Source organism: Mus musculus, chromosome 11 (assembly GCF_000001635.26).
Source record: "Mus musculus strain C57BL/6J chromosome 11, GRCm38.p6 C57BL/6J".
Taxonomy (NCBI): domain Eukaryota; kingdom Metazoa; phylum Chordata; class Mammalia; order Rodentia; family Muridae; genus Mus; species Mus musculus.
In genome coordinates, this window is record NC_000077.6 from 107974995 (window position 1) to 107989082 (window position 14088).

General features: G+C 48.3%; 1 protein-coding gene across 1 annotated transcript in view; it reads right to left on the reverse strand.

Annotated features, from left to right (window-relative positions):
- The window catches only part of Prkca (protein kinase C, alpha), a 410502-nt gene that overhangs the window by 41608 nt on the left and 354806 nt on the right, over positions 1–14088 (reverse strand). Inside the window, exons 9-13 of the mRNA NM_011101.3 lie at positions 11254–11391; positions 8891–9064; positions 6617–6708; positions 4209–4271; positions 3240–3378 (exon numbers count right to left, since the gene is read on the reverse strand). Coding sequence (NP_035231.2) covers positions 3240–3378; positions 4209–4271; positions 6617–6708; positions 8891–9064; positions 11254–11391 — 606 coding nt within the window. The remainder of the gene's footprint in view (positions 1–3239; positions 3379–4208; positions 4272–6616; positions 6709–8890; positions 9065–11253; positions 11392–14088) is intronic.

Consider the following 14088-nt stretch of genomic DNA (forward strand, 5'->3'; position numbering starts at 1 on the left):
ACAGTTCCAGGTTCCAGTCTGTCACTGTGGGGAAGTCAAGGCAGCAGAAACTGGAGACAGAGAGCCACATTCACAGCCAACAGCAGAGAACAGATGCATGCGTATCTAGCACTTGCCTACTTGGCTTGCTTTCTCCACTTGTATACAGCCCAGGACCTAAACTCAGGGGACAGTGCTACCCACCATGGATTGAGTCTTCCCACATCAAGATAATCCTCCACGGATATGTCCGGGGCACAGCCGATGTAGACAGTGTCTCACTGGGAATCTCTTCCTAGGGGATTCTAGAGTATGTCAAGTTGACAATTAAAACTAAGCACGTCGGGCTGTGCAGCAGGAACCTGTCCCAGGGAAACGGATAAAACATGCAGTCTGCGTACAAGAGCTGCTCGGATTTGAGTGGTGAGGAGGTCCGGAGATGGCTTGAACATGGGGTGATCCCTAGCTCTAGCCTTCGGTAGCAGTTTGACATATTTAGACATATTTCTTAGGCCTAAGGTGATTCATCTGAAGGAAGGCCTGATGCTACCTTGGGATTTGCTTTGAGGACTAAGGTGTGTGTGTGTGTGTGTGTGTGTGTGTGTGTTTGTATCAGAGGTACCTAGTGCACAGAAGGCAACACACACTGGTCACTATCTTATTGCTACTTATCAAAGAACTGAAAAATGGAGGCTTCAGAAACCAGGGTGCTCACCACAGCACGGGCACATTATTTTCTGTGCATGAAGAGTCCCCTAATTCCCAAAGCACGCTTAGAATGTGTGTTTGGCAGCAGAAAGTCTCATCCGAATGAGTCCAGCTGAATGCCTTCCTCCCTAAAGGATGTCCGGGTTCTACTCTTCAGAACCTGTGAATGCAATCTTGCATAGTAAGGACTTTTCAGATGCAACCTGAGGTCTAGAGACGTGGAGACAGATCTAGAGTGTTTGGCGTGGGGGGTAATCACAAGAGCTGCTGTGAGAAGGGGAGGGCTGGACTTGGGGAAGACACAGTGATCAGTAGATGCTGCTGCTGCCGCTGCTTGGAAGGTGGAAGAAAACATTACGAGCCAAGGCACACAGCTCATCGGCGTGGGAAGCATTGAAGAAATGGTCTTCCCTAACATGGGTACTGGTGATTATACCAAGCACGGAGACAAGCTTGCTCTTTTAGCCCCATCGACTGTCTTCCTAGATTAGAATCCTAACTCCATATCCCAGAATCCTCAACACTCCAATGATGCTAAGGAGCCATGACCGTGATCCCAGAATCCTCAACACTCCAATGATGCTAAGGAGCCATGACCGTGACTACCGCCTCTCTCCACATTCGCAGGCAGATTCTATATACTAGTAAATCCCCCAGCTCCAGAAACAATGATACTGATCTTCTGACCATTATAAATCTGCACTAAATTTTTATATGTGTGTACGTGTGGTGTGGTGCTAGGTTGAACCCAGGGCTTGAACCTGCTAGGCAGGCCATTCTGACATTCTAACACTCCAAACCCCTTAACTTAACATTTGGACTACTAAGTTCATGGTTAATGGTTACAATAGCAATAGGGCATTCCTATAGTGAACAGAAATAAAAGTCGCTCCAATGGACAAAGCTTAATTATATAGATAATTCCATCTGTGGGCGAGTGCCATCCCTGGATAGAGCAGACAGTTGAAGTGGTGCAGGCATGGGTAGGTACCGGCTTGATGAGGAGAAGCCTGGGCTTCGTGGAGAGGAAGTTCAAAGCCACCCTCATCCCTAGACACACTGCTGCCTCCCTTTGTCATCAGGCATCCTGGGATCTGGTAGGATCTTACCCAGAGCCTTCTCCGTACCTGTCAGCCACAGGAGGCTTCAGGGAGGCTTCCGAAGGCACGCTGCAGTAAGGCTCTCATTTCTCTCATTTTCCCTGCACTTTAGTCTTCACATTTAAAAATGTGATCGTACAAGCTCACAGGATGGCTGGAGGTAGTAATGACCAGCGTCCCCCTACTCCAAGAGATCCTAGTCGGTTAAACACCAGGACAACGCCCTTGGCCATGCCATTCAAAGTCTGAATTTCTGCAGCCAGCTACATGGCTCAGTAAGTGGGGTTTTTGCTGTCAAAATTGATGACCAGAATTCTATCCTGGAGACTCCTTCCTCCTCTCTGACTTCTATATGGGTGGTGTGATGTATGCGCGCGTGCGCGCGCGCGCACACACACACACACACACACACACACACACACACACACAGAATATCACTTAAAAACTGAATTTATAATTAAAGTCTCTTTGTAGGCTAAACCACAAGCTAGAGCTCAGTTTCCCTAGGGAATAACAACTCCCGCCAGGCCAACAAGGGGAGGTGTGAGGGTCTGCTGGGCACTTTCCAGGGCACTGTGTACTGTCACTGATTTGAGGAAAGCGGGGAGGGCACAGAGGTTAAGAAACTGGCCTGAATCCCTACAGCCCGTAGATAACAGCCATGCTTAGAGCTCACATGGGCCTGACTTCTCAACTGACCTTTTTTACCATCCTTGTATCTGAGCTAAACTCATGGCCATTAGTGAACAGATGTGGGATATGCCAACAGTGGCTCTGTGGAGAGCGGAGGCTAGCCCACTGTCTGTGGAGAACGGAGGCTAGCCCACTGTCCACTGTGAGCCCACATTCCCACAATGCTGGGGCAAGGATGGGAAAAGACTCCAGCGTCCACGGGGTGAGTGTGGACAGAACATGCTACACAAGGGCCCAGGGCCGTACTCAACTTCTTATTGGCATATAGGAAGTTTCTTTACACACAATACTGAAGACTAGGCACCTCGGCCCCTACTGTATATATGAGCCATGAAACTGACTATGCTTGAAATCACACCAACTGTCTCTTCCTACGTTAGAATTATGGCACCACGTAGACAAGTGTCCTCACTCAGGATGCTTAGGAAGTCATGATGATGGCTATTGTCTCACTCAACATCTACAGGCAAATTGAATATACAAGCAAACTCCCCCAACTCTAGTGTCTCTGAAATAATTATGACCAGAGGCTTTTAAGAGAGACAGCTTACCACATGGCTGCCTCACGAATACACGGGACAAAAACAGAAGTTCGGGGAAGTAGGGCATAGCCTGGCCGTGTGCTGACTTCCATTTCTTTTTCCTATTTGAGTGTCTTTTGTCTACTTTGCTTGACACAGCGATCGTGACCCACACATGACCTTGTGTGTTTTGCAGGGTGTATGTTTGTAGGTTGGCAGCAATGACTGGTACTCTTACCTCTGGGGCAATGTAGTCCGGAGTCCCACAGAAGGTCCTGGTCGTGACTCCATCCATCATGTGTTCCTTGCACATCCCAAAGTCGGCGATTTTGATGTGCCCTTCTGAGTCCAGCATGACATTGTCCAGCTTCAGATCCCTGCAAGGGAGCAGGTGAGTGTCAGAGGCCGAGCCACGACATGACTTGATTTGCTTGCAGCTGATGACATATCAGGACGTTTGCCTAGCTTGTCTCAGTGACACTCACATGCTAAGACCTGGAGACGAGGGGCCAAGGAAGTACCATGTCTTTCTTTCTCCAGAGCCCGATGGAGACCCTGGGATATGATAGATATTTAAATGCCAAATGAATTATTGATTTCCCAATCGGGTCTGTGGCTATACATCCAGGGATTCCAAATGACCAGGTTTGGGGAGATGCCAGGCATTTTATTTATTAATATTTGACACAGAAGTGGGAACACAGACAGACAGACAGACAGGTATCCCAAATGACAGGTTTAGAGCTACCTTCCATGTCTCTCTAACCTGCCTGAGCCAGTGTCTTTTTAATTATTCAAGATACTTTTTCTTTTTTGGTAGCAGACTTTCACAGCAGTGAACTCCAGTGTACTTGATCCAGTAGTCCCCCCCCCCCCCCCGTTTCCCTCCCTCCCAGCTCCTTTGCCTGCTGTGATCCTAGACTGGCTATCTAGTTTCTGCTGCTCTCTGACCTCCACCTCTGCTCAGATAAAAGGCAGAGGAGGCACTGCCAGCAGAGCAGGGAACGTGGACCGCAGGAAGGAGACATGTAACACCTCTGAGCCTCCAAGCAAAGCAGTGGCTCTGGTTTGCCCTGTGGCCGCAGGAGCAGGTGGGTCTCAGCAGGTCTGTGTTCTCAGGACTCTGGACTCTGCACCACAGGATCTCCCACAGGGGCTCCCCAAACCTCCCCTCCCTTTCTGCAGCAGGAAGAGCTCCGAGACTCACCTGTAAATGATCCCTCTTTTATGAAGGAAGAACAGTCCGATGGAGATCTCGGCTGCGTAGAATCTGCAAAACAAAGTGTGCTTCAGACACTCATGCTGCTGGGGCATCGGAGGGATGAGAGAGAGAGAGAGAGAGAGAGAGAGACAGAGACAGAGACAGAGACAGAGACAGAGAGAGACAGAGAGATCCTAACGCTCTCTGAGATCACCCTTCACGTGCTTTCCACAGCTGGCTCTGCATCTGCACCTGCCTCTTCATTTCTCCAGTTATAAAAGCTTATTTTTTTGTTTCTGGGGGAAGTGAGGAGCTCACTTATTCCCTACAAAATAATTCCTAATATAAAGACGTAAGGAATGAACACTGGTGAGACCCCCCTGTGTCAGGAGGGTAGTTGAGGGGAAGGGTCGCTTTTCTCCGACACACAGACGAAGCAGTTTGCGGTTTGAGAGTGTAACCGCTCCCGGAAGACAAGGCCTCGGGTGCGCTGTACGCTCTAGCTGCTTGCTTTATTCATTCTCTGAAGTGCCGGACGGAATAAATGGGACACGCTCCATGATTCATGCCCGAGTTTGCCCTTTTAAATAATTCATAATAAAAACAGTCATTACCATCACTACAAAATCGTTAATAGGTTAATATCTGGAGCTCGGATTAAATGCAGAATGATGTTTTAAAATTTGCATAGCACTGGGGAGCCTTTGAAGTCCAAGGAGCCACAAGTCCACGCCTGGGTGAATACACCCGGGAGGCTTAAAATAAGCACCGTAGCTGCAGAGTGGAGGAGAGCCGAAGAGAAGAGGCTTAGTGAGGGCTGGCAGGGAGGCCAGGGTAGGGCTGGGAGGTGTGTGGGGGGGAGGATGTAGGGGGCAGAGGGGGAGTAGGACCGTGGGTGATTTTCATGTTATTTTCCTTGTTTCCTTTATTTTTAACTTTTCTGCAGTACAGATACGAAAGGGCCTCAGGAGAGGCACCATCTTTGTGACATAAGATGGCCACTCTGCCACCTTTAATTTTCTTCTGGCTTTGGGCTATTCAGCTTTATTTTACAATCTGAGCATCTCAGTACTCTGATACAATGAGGTGGGTGGGTAAGGGCCGGTGTTTCTAAAAGAAATACACTTGCTTCTTAGTAGAAATAAAAGGAAAAATCCCCCTTTATATTTTTTAAAGCCTTTACCTAAGGGGCTCCCTATCTTCGTCCAGCTAATCTTTATGGTGCAGATTATCCCACACAGGCTCTGGGTTCCCGTGATTTATGTTTCAGGCCACGCATGAGCCTGGGTCCCGTTTCCATTTGCTGACTTGACTAATGGGCGCAGGCGCACTGTGCCTCTGCGTCTAGGTCTGGAAAAGAGCTCTCTGCTCAGTTTGCTTCTATTTAAGTTGCAGACTTTCTGGATCCCAGGAGATGGGAAAGAGCGCAGGTACCCGTGCCCCACCCCCACCCCGTGGATGGCTAACTCCTCAGGTTCCTGCCTGCTCTCTGCTCCTGCATTCCCACAAGGAAGGTGCAATCCCAGTGTGATGTTCGAGGACAAGCTTCCCTCCTCCTGGACAGTGTCCTCCCCCTGGCCTGTGATGTCACTTTAAAGAGGTTTTCCTTCTCTTGCACTTTGGCTTTTCCTCTTCCAGAATGTTCCTTGTAAATAAAGACCTACTTTCAGCTCAATTTTTTTCTTCCCTGCCGTGGTTCCCAGGGGTCCCCTTGCACCGGCCCCTTCCTTACTTTTCCTCTTGTCTCAGCCAGTAGGCTCTGTCAGAACTTCTGTGGGATCAAGCCCTTCTCTCTGCCATCCTCATAGGCTGCCCTCCCAGCAGGCTTTGCACTTCTTTGTCCAGCCTCCCCCACCACCTCATGTCACCTAAGCTGAAGGTCACCCCCTGGACTTGGCTCCATATCCTTTCCTTGGCAGGCACCTCTCATCTCTGGGTTGGGCATCCCCCAGTTTTGTGCTGCACCCACTCTCCGACTCTGGAGTGTTAGTGGTACCCTGTGTTGACCTGCACTGTTTCAGCAATGTGTCAGGACTGTTGGATGGCTTTTGCTAATGAGAGCATGGGCTGCCCAAGGGCCTCTCATCACTTTACACTCTTGCTGGATGAGCAGCAAGCAGGGAAGGCTTCCATCCATACGGGTGTTAGTAGGTGATGGGGAGGCAGGCGTCCGTATGTCCAGTCTGCTGAGACTAGAATCACTGGTCCTAAGACATACCTATTATGCACAGGTCCTGTTGGCTCAGCTGCTACTCTGGGAAGTTTCAGAGCTGAGACCCAAGTGAGCAGAGTTGCCCTTGGACATAGTATCTAGAAGGAGTTCTCAGTTGGGAGAATTAGGCTGTTTGAATTTCAAGACTCAAAATAAAAAAAAAAAAAAGAAAGAAAGAAAAATGTTAATAAAGATTACTCACACTGCTTGTGGCTCCTTAAATTTCCCGACTTGCTGAATGTGGTACATGAGGTCCCCGCCGTTGACGTATTCCATGACGAAGTACAGCCGGTCCTGGAGACCAAGGTTTACACGTGAGGAGGGTCCCTCCCCAGCAGAGCTTATCAGCTTTGCTTTCATATTAGCAAACACAGGGTGACCTTGACAGATCTGCTCTTCACTGAGTGGGGGATAATGTGCATCCGTACATCTGCAGGTGACGGACGCTGCTAACAGGTCAGCCTACTGGTAGTTATGCACCTCATTACAGTAAAGGCCTCAAACATTCTTTCCCTTCCCCCACACAGACTTCCCCGTACGGACAGTTCGTCTCTCAATCAGGGGTGATATGAAGACCCTATACGGGGCCTGTCATTCCATCTTAACCCCTGTTATCAATGGTGCGCATGCGTAAAAGATAGCCTGCGACTTCCAGGAGCTATGCTGGGCTAATGCAGTAAGGTGCGTAAATGGATGCTTCTGAAAACATATCTTTTGGGGTTATATTGAACTCATAAATTACGCACATGTAATGATATTTAGTGGGTGGAAGAGAGGGGTTCACCATAAAAGGAGATTTTAATCAATGTTCTTTTGCCTCCAGAATGTGCTCAAATATTGCCTTTTTCTAAATATTTTCTGTCACTGGTATGCTAAGAGCTGGCCCCACGGAGAGCATATATCATGGAGCCAAGTAAGTCTGCATAGTTATGAGGCCATTATGCTGGGACAGATGGGGACATTATGCCAGGCAGTTTAATGGGAGGACAACCAGCAGCACAACAGAGCATGGTAAGAGCTGACCTCTGCTAGAGTCTAGAAAGCAACCCCCCTTACACACCGGGGCTATTAAACATTCAAGTGTAGCTCCAGGAGGGAGAGATGACGGAGCTGGTGTCAACAGCCCCGAAGTGGCTATGGGAACCCCCGGCTCTGGATTCAATTCCTTCTTCGCAGTTTCTTCGCAGTTTTCCAGAGCTGCACGGGTGCCCGTGGGCTCACAGAACAGGGCTGAGATTGTGTTCTCCCTCCTAACCTTCCCACCAGTTCTCTCTGGAGCTCTGAGAGGGCTGGAGCCGACTGCATGACCAGTGCAAGGCTGACACACAGCGGCCGCTGCCAACATTGCATGCTTGGCGCACGCCGAGTCCACAAAAATCCCCCATTTTGAGACTCCAAGCTTCTCAAGGCATCTTGTTCCCCAAGATTTTAAAAGGAGAGGCCTAAGCACGGATCATTTTTCCATCACAGGGAAGTTTTACATGAGACGGTGACTGTAACACTAGCTGTCAGGGGAGTGAGATCTGACAGCGGCTGCTTGGAGAGTGGGGCTTGGAGGTGGGGAACCCCTCAGCTCATCGCTGCATCTTAGAATGCATGTCAGTGTGGGGAGACCAGGAAGCCCCACAGCTGGTGTCTTTGTAGTTTGAACATTTCTTTTACATTTTACTTTGCGCCTAAGGTCAGCAGAACTTTTTCCTGTAAACGGTCAGATTGTAGGGGCAAGGTTTGTGTGTTTCTTACAACTCCTCACAGCCTTCACAGTCGGGAAGCTGCTGTGGGTGACAGGAAAGTGGAGGGGTGTAGCTTTGTCCTTAGAATGTTAAATTTTGAATTTCATATGCGAGGAAATATTATAATCTGGGCTTATTTCTTGTGACCTTTCTCACAGCTCTCGGGCTGCTGGACAGGTCACAGCTTGCTCCTCCTGCTGTGTCATTATACAGAGACAGCTCCTCAGAAAACAAAGTGTCCTGGCACACCAATGCTGGGCGTGGCAGCAGCAGGATGGGGGAGGGGGTTGTCTGTAAAAGGCAGGGCTGGCTAGCTATGGTGGCACACACCTTTAATCACAGCATGTGGGAGGCAGAGGCTGGCAGATCTCTGAGTTCAAGGCCAGCCTGGTTTGCTTAAAAAGAGAAGGCAGGGCTGTGAATCCACAACTGCTTTGCGAAAGTCTTAGCCCAGGGCCTACAGGAAGAAGACCTCTCACGTACAGCCACTTGGAGGACCTTAATGGACACCCAGATCCTCCCACGTGCAGGCCCCTTATTTAAAGTGGTTTGGTATTTGTATTTATTCCATGCCCACGTGCCCACCAACACCAATCATCTCTAGACTATTTATTTCTAACATAATGTAACCACTGCTGTAATGAAAGCTGAACAGTGTGAGTTTGTTCCCAAAGGAAACGGGATTAAAGTCCCGAGTGTCTCGAGACCATGATGTAGTGTTAGACAGGAATGACAGTCCTCACCACTGTCTGGAAGCAGGAGTGCAGCTGTGTCAGAAATGGCGGCTTGTCCAGCAGGGCCAGCACGCGCTTCTCCACCATGGTGCACTCCACGTCGTCGTCCTGGATCACCACGTCCTTCTTCAGGATCTTGATGGCGTACAGTTCCTCCGTTCCCTTCCTGTCAGCAAGCATCACCTGGGGGAGTGGGGGTGGGGACAGAAGGAGAGAAGGCTCAACACTGGTGGGCAGACATCTGGTACAGGGAGTGGGGGCGGAGGTTGTGGGGAACAGTGTCGGGAGACAGTTTGGCAACAGCTGGTGCAGGTCTGTGAGTGACTCGTGAAAAAATGCTAACACATTCTGCTGTGGTTTCATCCTGGGTGGCATCCCCTTAAGTCTGCATGGAGAAGCTTTGCTCCTTGGTGTGACAAGGGTTGGGGAGTGGGAGGCCCTGTAGGAGCCGAGGTCTGCTCTGGCTTCATTTCTGATGCTTTGATGAAATATGCTTGACAAAGAAATAACTTGAGGGATAAGGGATTCATTTCAGCCATCAATTCCAGGTTACAGTTCATCAGTGCAGAGAAGTCAAGGCGGGAATGTCAAATATCTAGTCAGATCCACAGTCAAGAGCAGAGAGACATCAATATGTACATGCTTGTGCCCAGCTCACGCGAGCAGTTCAGGATGGTTTGCCTAGGGAATGGTGCTTTGGGCTGGGTCTCTCCATATCAACTAATTTAATTAAGACAATTTCCCAGGCACACGTCCACAGTCTAAACCAATTTCAACTCTGTTTTCAAGGGATTCTATTTAGGTTGTGTTAAATTGACAATTAAAGCTAACCATCACAGGCCTTTAGGTTATTGTGGGTGTGCAATGCCCTTGAAGGGCACCGTGGGATGAAGGCCACGTTTTGTTTTGTTTGTTTGTTTTGTTTTTTGTTGTTGTTGTTTTGTTTTTTTTCCTGTCTGATGAAATGATGGTGAAGTGTGTTCTGCCACATACTCCTGCCAGGATGCCCTATATTGCCAGAGACCGAAAGTAGTAGGACCACTCAACCATGAACCAAAACAGACTCTAAGTCCACCAGTCAAAACAAACCTTTTTCTCTTTATACATATATTACCTCAAGTAATTCATTATAGTTATGGAAAGCTGGCTCACATAAACTTTTGGATTTTTAAGTATTGTAAGATGCCACAAGTTAAAAATTTTCACCATTCATATTCCTTTTTAAAGTATCCATGTTTGTAGACAGTGTAGGGTATTTATATACAAAGTTGCTATTTTCGTCTGTTAATGGGGATATTTAATACTCTTCAGTGGGTCTAGTTTGGAATTTTCCATATTCATGTTTTCTGGAAGCATTTGGAGGGTAAAATGTGAGCGACCTTTGCAACCTTGAAGGCCCAGGACACAAACAATGAAAAAGGCAGGCTCAAAATCAGCTCATGGATCTGTCACAAGGTTTGGAGCCACAGAGGCCAGAGAACGCTGTGCAGACCGAAGTCCACATGGCCCCATTATAGGGTCTCATTGTGACCATCCAGGCTTTGGGCGAGTTCACGTTTCGTTTTCAGTTGTGGAAATTAATTGTTCAACTAGTGATTGGGAGCATGCCCTGTACTCTGAACACTGGGGAATGGGGACACCACAAACTAATTCTTTGTTGCTTTCTGGGTTAGTGTGTGTGTGTGTGTGTGTGTGTGTGTGTGTGTGTGTGTTTGTGAGAGAGAGAGGGAGAGAGAGAGAGAGAGAACACGTGCTTCTTTCTTCATTTCTTCTTTCTTTTTATTCTTCTTTTTTTGAGGTAGAGTCTCAATTCACTTGAACTGGTCAAATGAGCTCAGCTGGCTGGCCAGCGAGCCTCAGGAACCACTTGTCCCCTGTGCTGGGATTAGCAGTGCTTGCCACCACATCTCACAGAGCTTCAGAGCTACTTGCAAGTACTTTACTGACTGAGCTATCTCCCTAATCTCAGCACTGTTGGCTTCAAAATTATTTTTAAAAAGATTTATTTTACTTCTAATTTTGCATGCATGTGTGCATGTGTGTGGTGGAGCACATGCTTGGGAGCACGGGTGCCCAGAGAGACCAGAGGCATTGGGTCTCCCAGAGCTGGAATTACAGGTGGTTGGTTCTGAGTTGCCCGAAGGGTGCTGGGGGCTGAACCCAGATCCTCTGGAAGGAGAGCAAGTACTCTTAACTGCTGAGTCATCTCTCTCCAACTCTTAACTGCTGAGTCATTTCTCTCCAACTCTCCAATGCTGTTTTTAACCAAGTGTGAAGTGTGTGAGGCATGTGCCTGTGTGACTACAGGACACCTCGGTCCACACTTGAGCAGTACTGCTCCAGACTTTTATGCAAACCCCCTCTCTTCTTACCTTCCCAAAACTCCCCTTCCCCAGCACCATGAGGAAGTTGAAGTCTGTGAGTTTCACTCTGTCCAGGTTGTTGGATGGTTGCTTTCTGTCTTCTGAAGGGCTGATGACTTTGTTACCAGCAGGGCCTAGCTTGGCTTTCTGAAACAAACACAGACATAAAAAGCCATTGGTCATTTTTTCCCCCAAGGAGAGAGCGACGGGAACCAGCCCAATGTTAATAAGCTGGCTGTCAGCTATGAGGAGAGGGTGATGGGCTGAGAAAAGGAATCCGAGGGTAAAGAGTGAGGATGGCCGGTGCTTCTGCGCATCCCATGGGGAAGATCTACAAAGTAAACACACTCTTTCATTCTTCGCCTAGCTAACAGCTCTGACAACCAACCAGGAGGCCGCTTCAAAGAATCCGCTGATGGTGGGGAAATTCTAATTCTGGGATGCATAATTAACTTCTTGAGGGTAAATGGTATCTTGAGATGGTTAACATAAGAAGGAAATGAAATTTGTGCATCAATGTTTTTCTTATTTGTAGATTCTGTAACTTAAAACTGATCCATATGAAGGAAATTTGTACCCAGGCCAAACGCCGACGGCAGAATGTTCTCCAGGGAGGAGCTGCCTAATTGGTGAGCTTTGAAGATGGTTTGTTGCTACTTCCAAATGAGCAGTAAGAACAGGGTGTGTTTGGTTAAGTCAGGATCGAATGGATGGGAGGACATGGCGGTGCTCCTGTCGTCTGGTTTCAGCCTGGAGGATACCTGGTAAAGGATGCTCTGGTACCGAAAGGAGTTCCTGTACGCTGGGGTCACGACACATGGGAAGCCTGGAGGGAGGCACTGGGGTGGGACTCTCCATGAGTCCCATTCTCACCACCAGTGGGGGAAAGCAAGAGGAATCAGCAGAAAGAAACGGCAAATGAGACTCCATGGGGACTGATGCCTCAGAAGTCACCCAGGAAACCCAGAGAAAGCAGAGACATCTAGAGCAGGTGCAGAGCCACAGCCTCTGCCAGACTTAGTGTTTCAAAACGCCTGCTTGACAATGAGAGAGAGAGAGAGAGAGAGAGACAGACAGACAGACAGACAGACAGAGAAAGAGAGGCTGTGTCCTATGGTTGGTGGATCTTCCACAGCCTCAGTCCCACTGGGTCTAGAGCAAACAGAATTCAGATGGCAGAGGCTGACAGCAGGCAGTATTGGGAAGATGGGCGCTCAGAAGGCCCCTTCCATTTTCTGCCTGAGTTGAAATAATGCCAGGCCTCACCATGGGGCAGGCAGATGGATACTTGCTTGTGTTTCTGGACCTTCAGAACCATAAGATAGAGGACCCTCTTTAATTTACATATTGGCTAGCTTTGGGTATTTTGTTGCAGCACCAGAAAATAGGTTATGACTCCCTGTGGCCCTTGCCCATGTTTGTGCTCTGTCTGGAGGCTACATATTTCCCTTGGGCCTCATGGCCTCTCAGGGGAGGGGACAGCAGGAAAAAAAATGGGATTTCTGTAGCTTGGGCTGAGACTGATTAAGGAAACAGCCTTATTGAAAAGCATATAGTCTGGGATTGGGAGGGGTTTAGCTCAGTGGTAGAGTGCTTGCCTGGCAAGCGCAAGGCCCTGAGTTCAGTCCTCAGCTCTAGGGGAAAAAAAAAAAACCATATAGTCAGGCGTAGTGGGCACGCCTTTAATTCCAGCACCCAGGAGGCAGAGGCAGGCGGATCTCTGAGTTTGAGTCCAACCTGGACTACAGGGCAAGTTCCAGGACAGCTAGGGCTACGTAGTGAGACCCTATCTTGAAAACAAAACAGCATAGAAATTATCCCCAAAAGGGGGAAATAAACACCTTGATGTTTTAAAATAGAGCAAAGTAATTCCAAATGCTTGAACTTTCCTGTGCTCTCGTCTTTTGTCCTTAGACAGAACCAGCCTGTTTTATTGGCTTTGACTAAACTAACTTGCACTTGGGGACTCTGGGTTCTTCAAAAGATGGCACCTGAACATTTGTCAAGCTTGGCTTCATGATGTTGCCTAGATTTCTAGGCTCTGAGTCCAGCCAGTGTCCTCCCCTCATGGGGAAATGAGCTAATAACTCGCTACTAATACATCTCATTTTGAACTACAGAGGCATTTCTTGTAGCCCTCGAAGGGCTATGGGGTGGGCAGGGTCAAGCAGGCCATGCAATGTGAGTCTCAACACTGCAAGCCCCATTCCACATCTGCTGGAAGTGAAGTAGTATGGCCCCTCCTGAGCCCAGTGACTTGTCTGTGTAATGGGAGGGACCCTGCACACCCAGCCCATTACTGCAGGGTTTTTCACATTAAAACCAGGATGAGATCCACGCCAAATGCCTTGCATTGTGGGGTGTGGGTGGTGTAACCCTGAGGTCAGTTCTTGCATGCTGGACCAGGAATTCAGGGCAGCCTGGGTTACATGAGACTCTGACTTAAAAAAAATCCATAAAACAATGATAATAACAGCAATGGGAGATACTCATTGTCTTTCTTTTCTTAATTTTATCTTACTTTTTTTGTCTACAGTGTTCTGTCTGCATGTATACCTGCAGGTGGGAAGAAGGCGTCAGATCTCACTATAGATGGTTGTGAGCCACCATGTGGTTGCTGGGAGTTGAGCTCAGGACCTCTGGAAGAGCAGACAGTGCTCTTAACCGCTGAGTCATCTCTCCTGCCCAAGACACCCATGTTCTACCATGTTAAACCATTTGGAGCAGCAGAGTTGGTACAGTTTGACTTTTGGGAGGAGCAGTGGCAAAGGTTTCAGTTAACACCATTGATACCCTGCCTTTCTTGCATTGTGTCTACCCAGTGCACTCTAGTTTTGAAAAAAA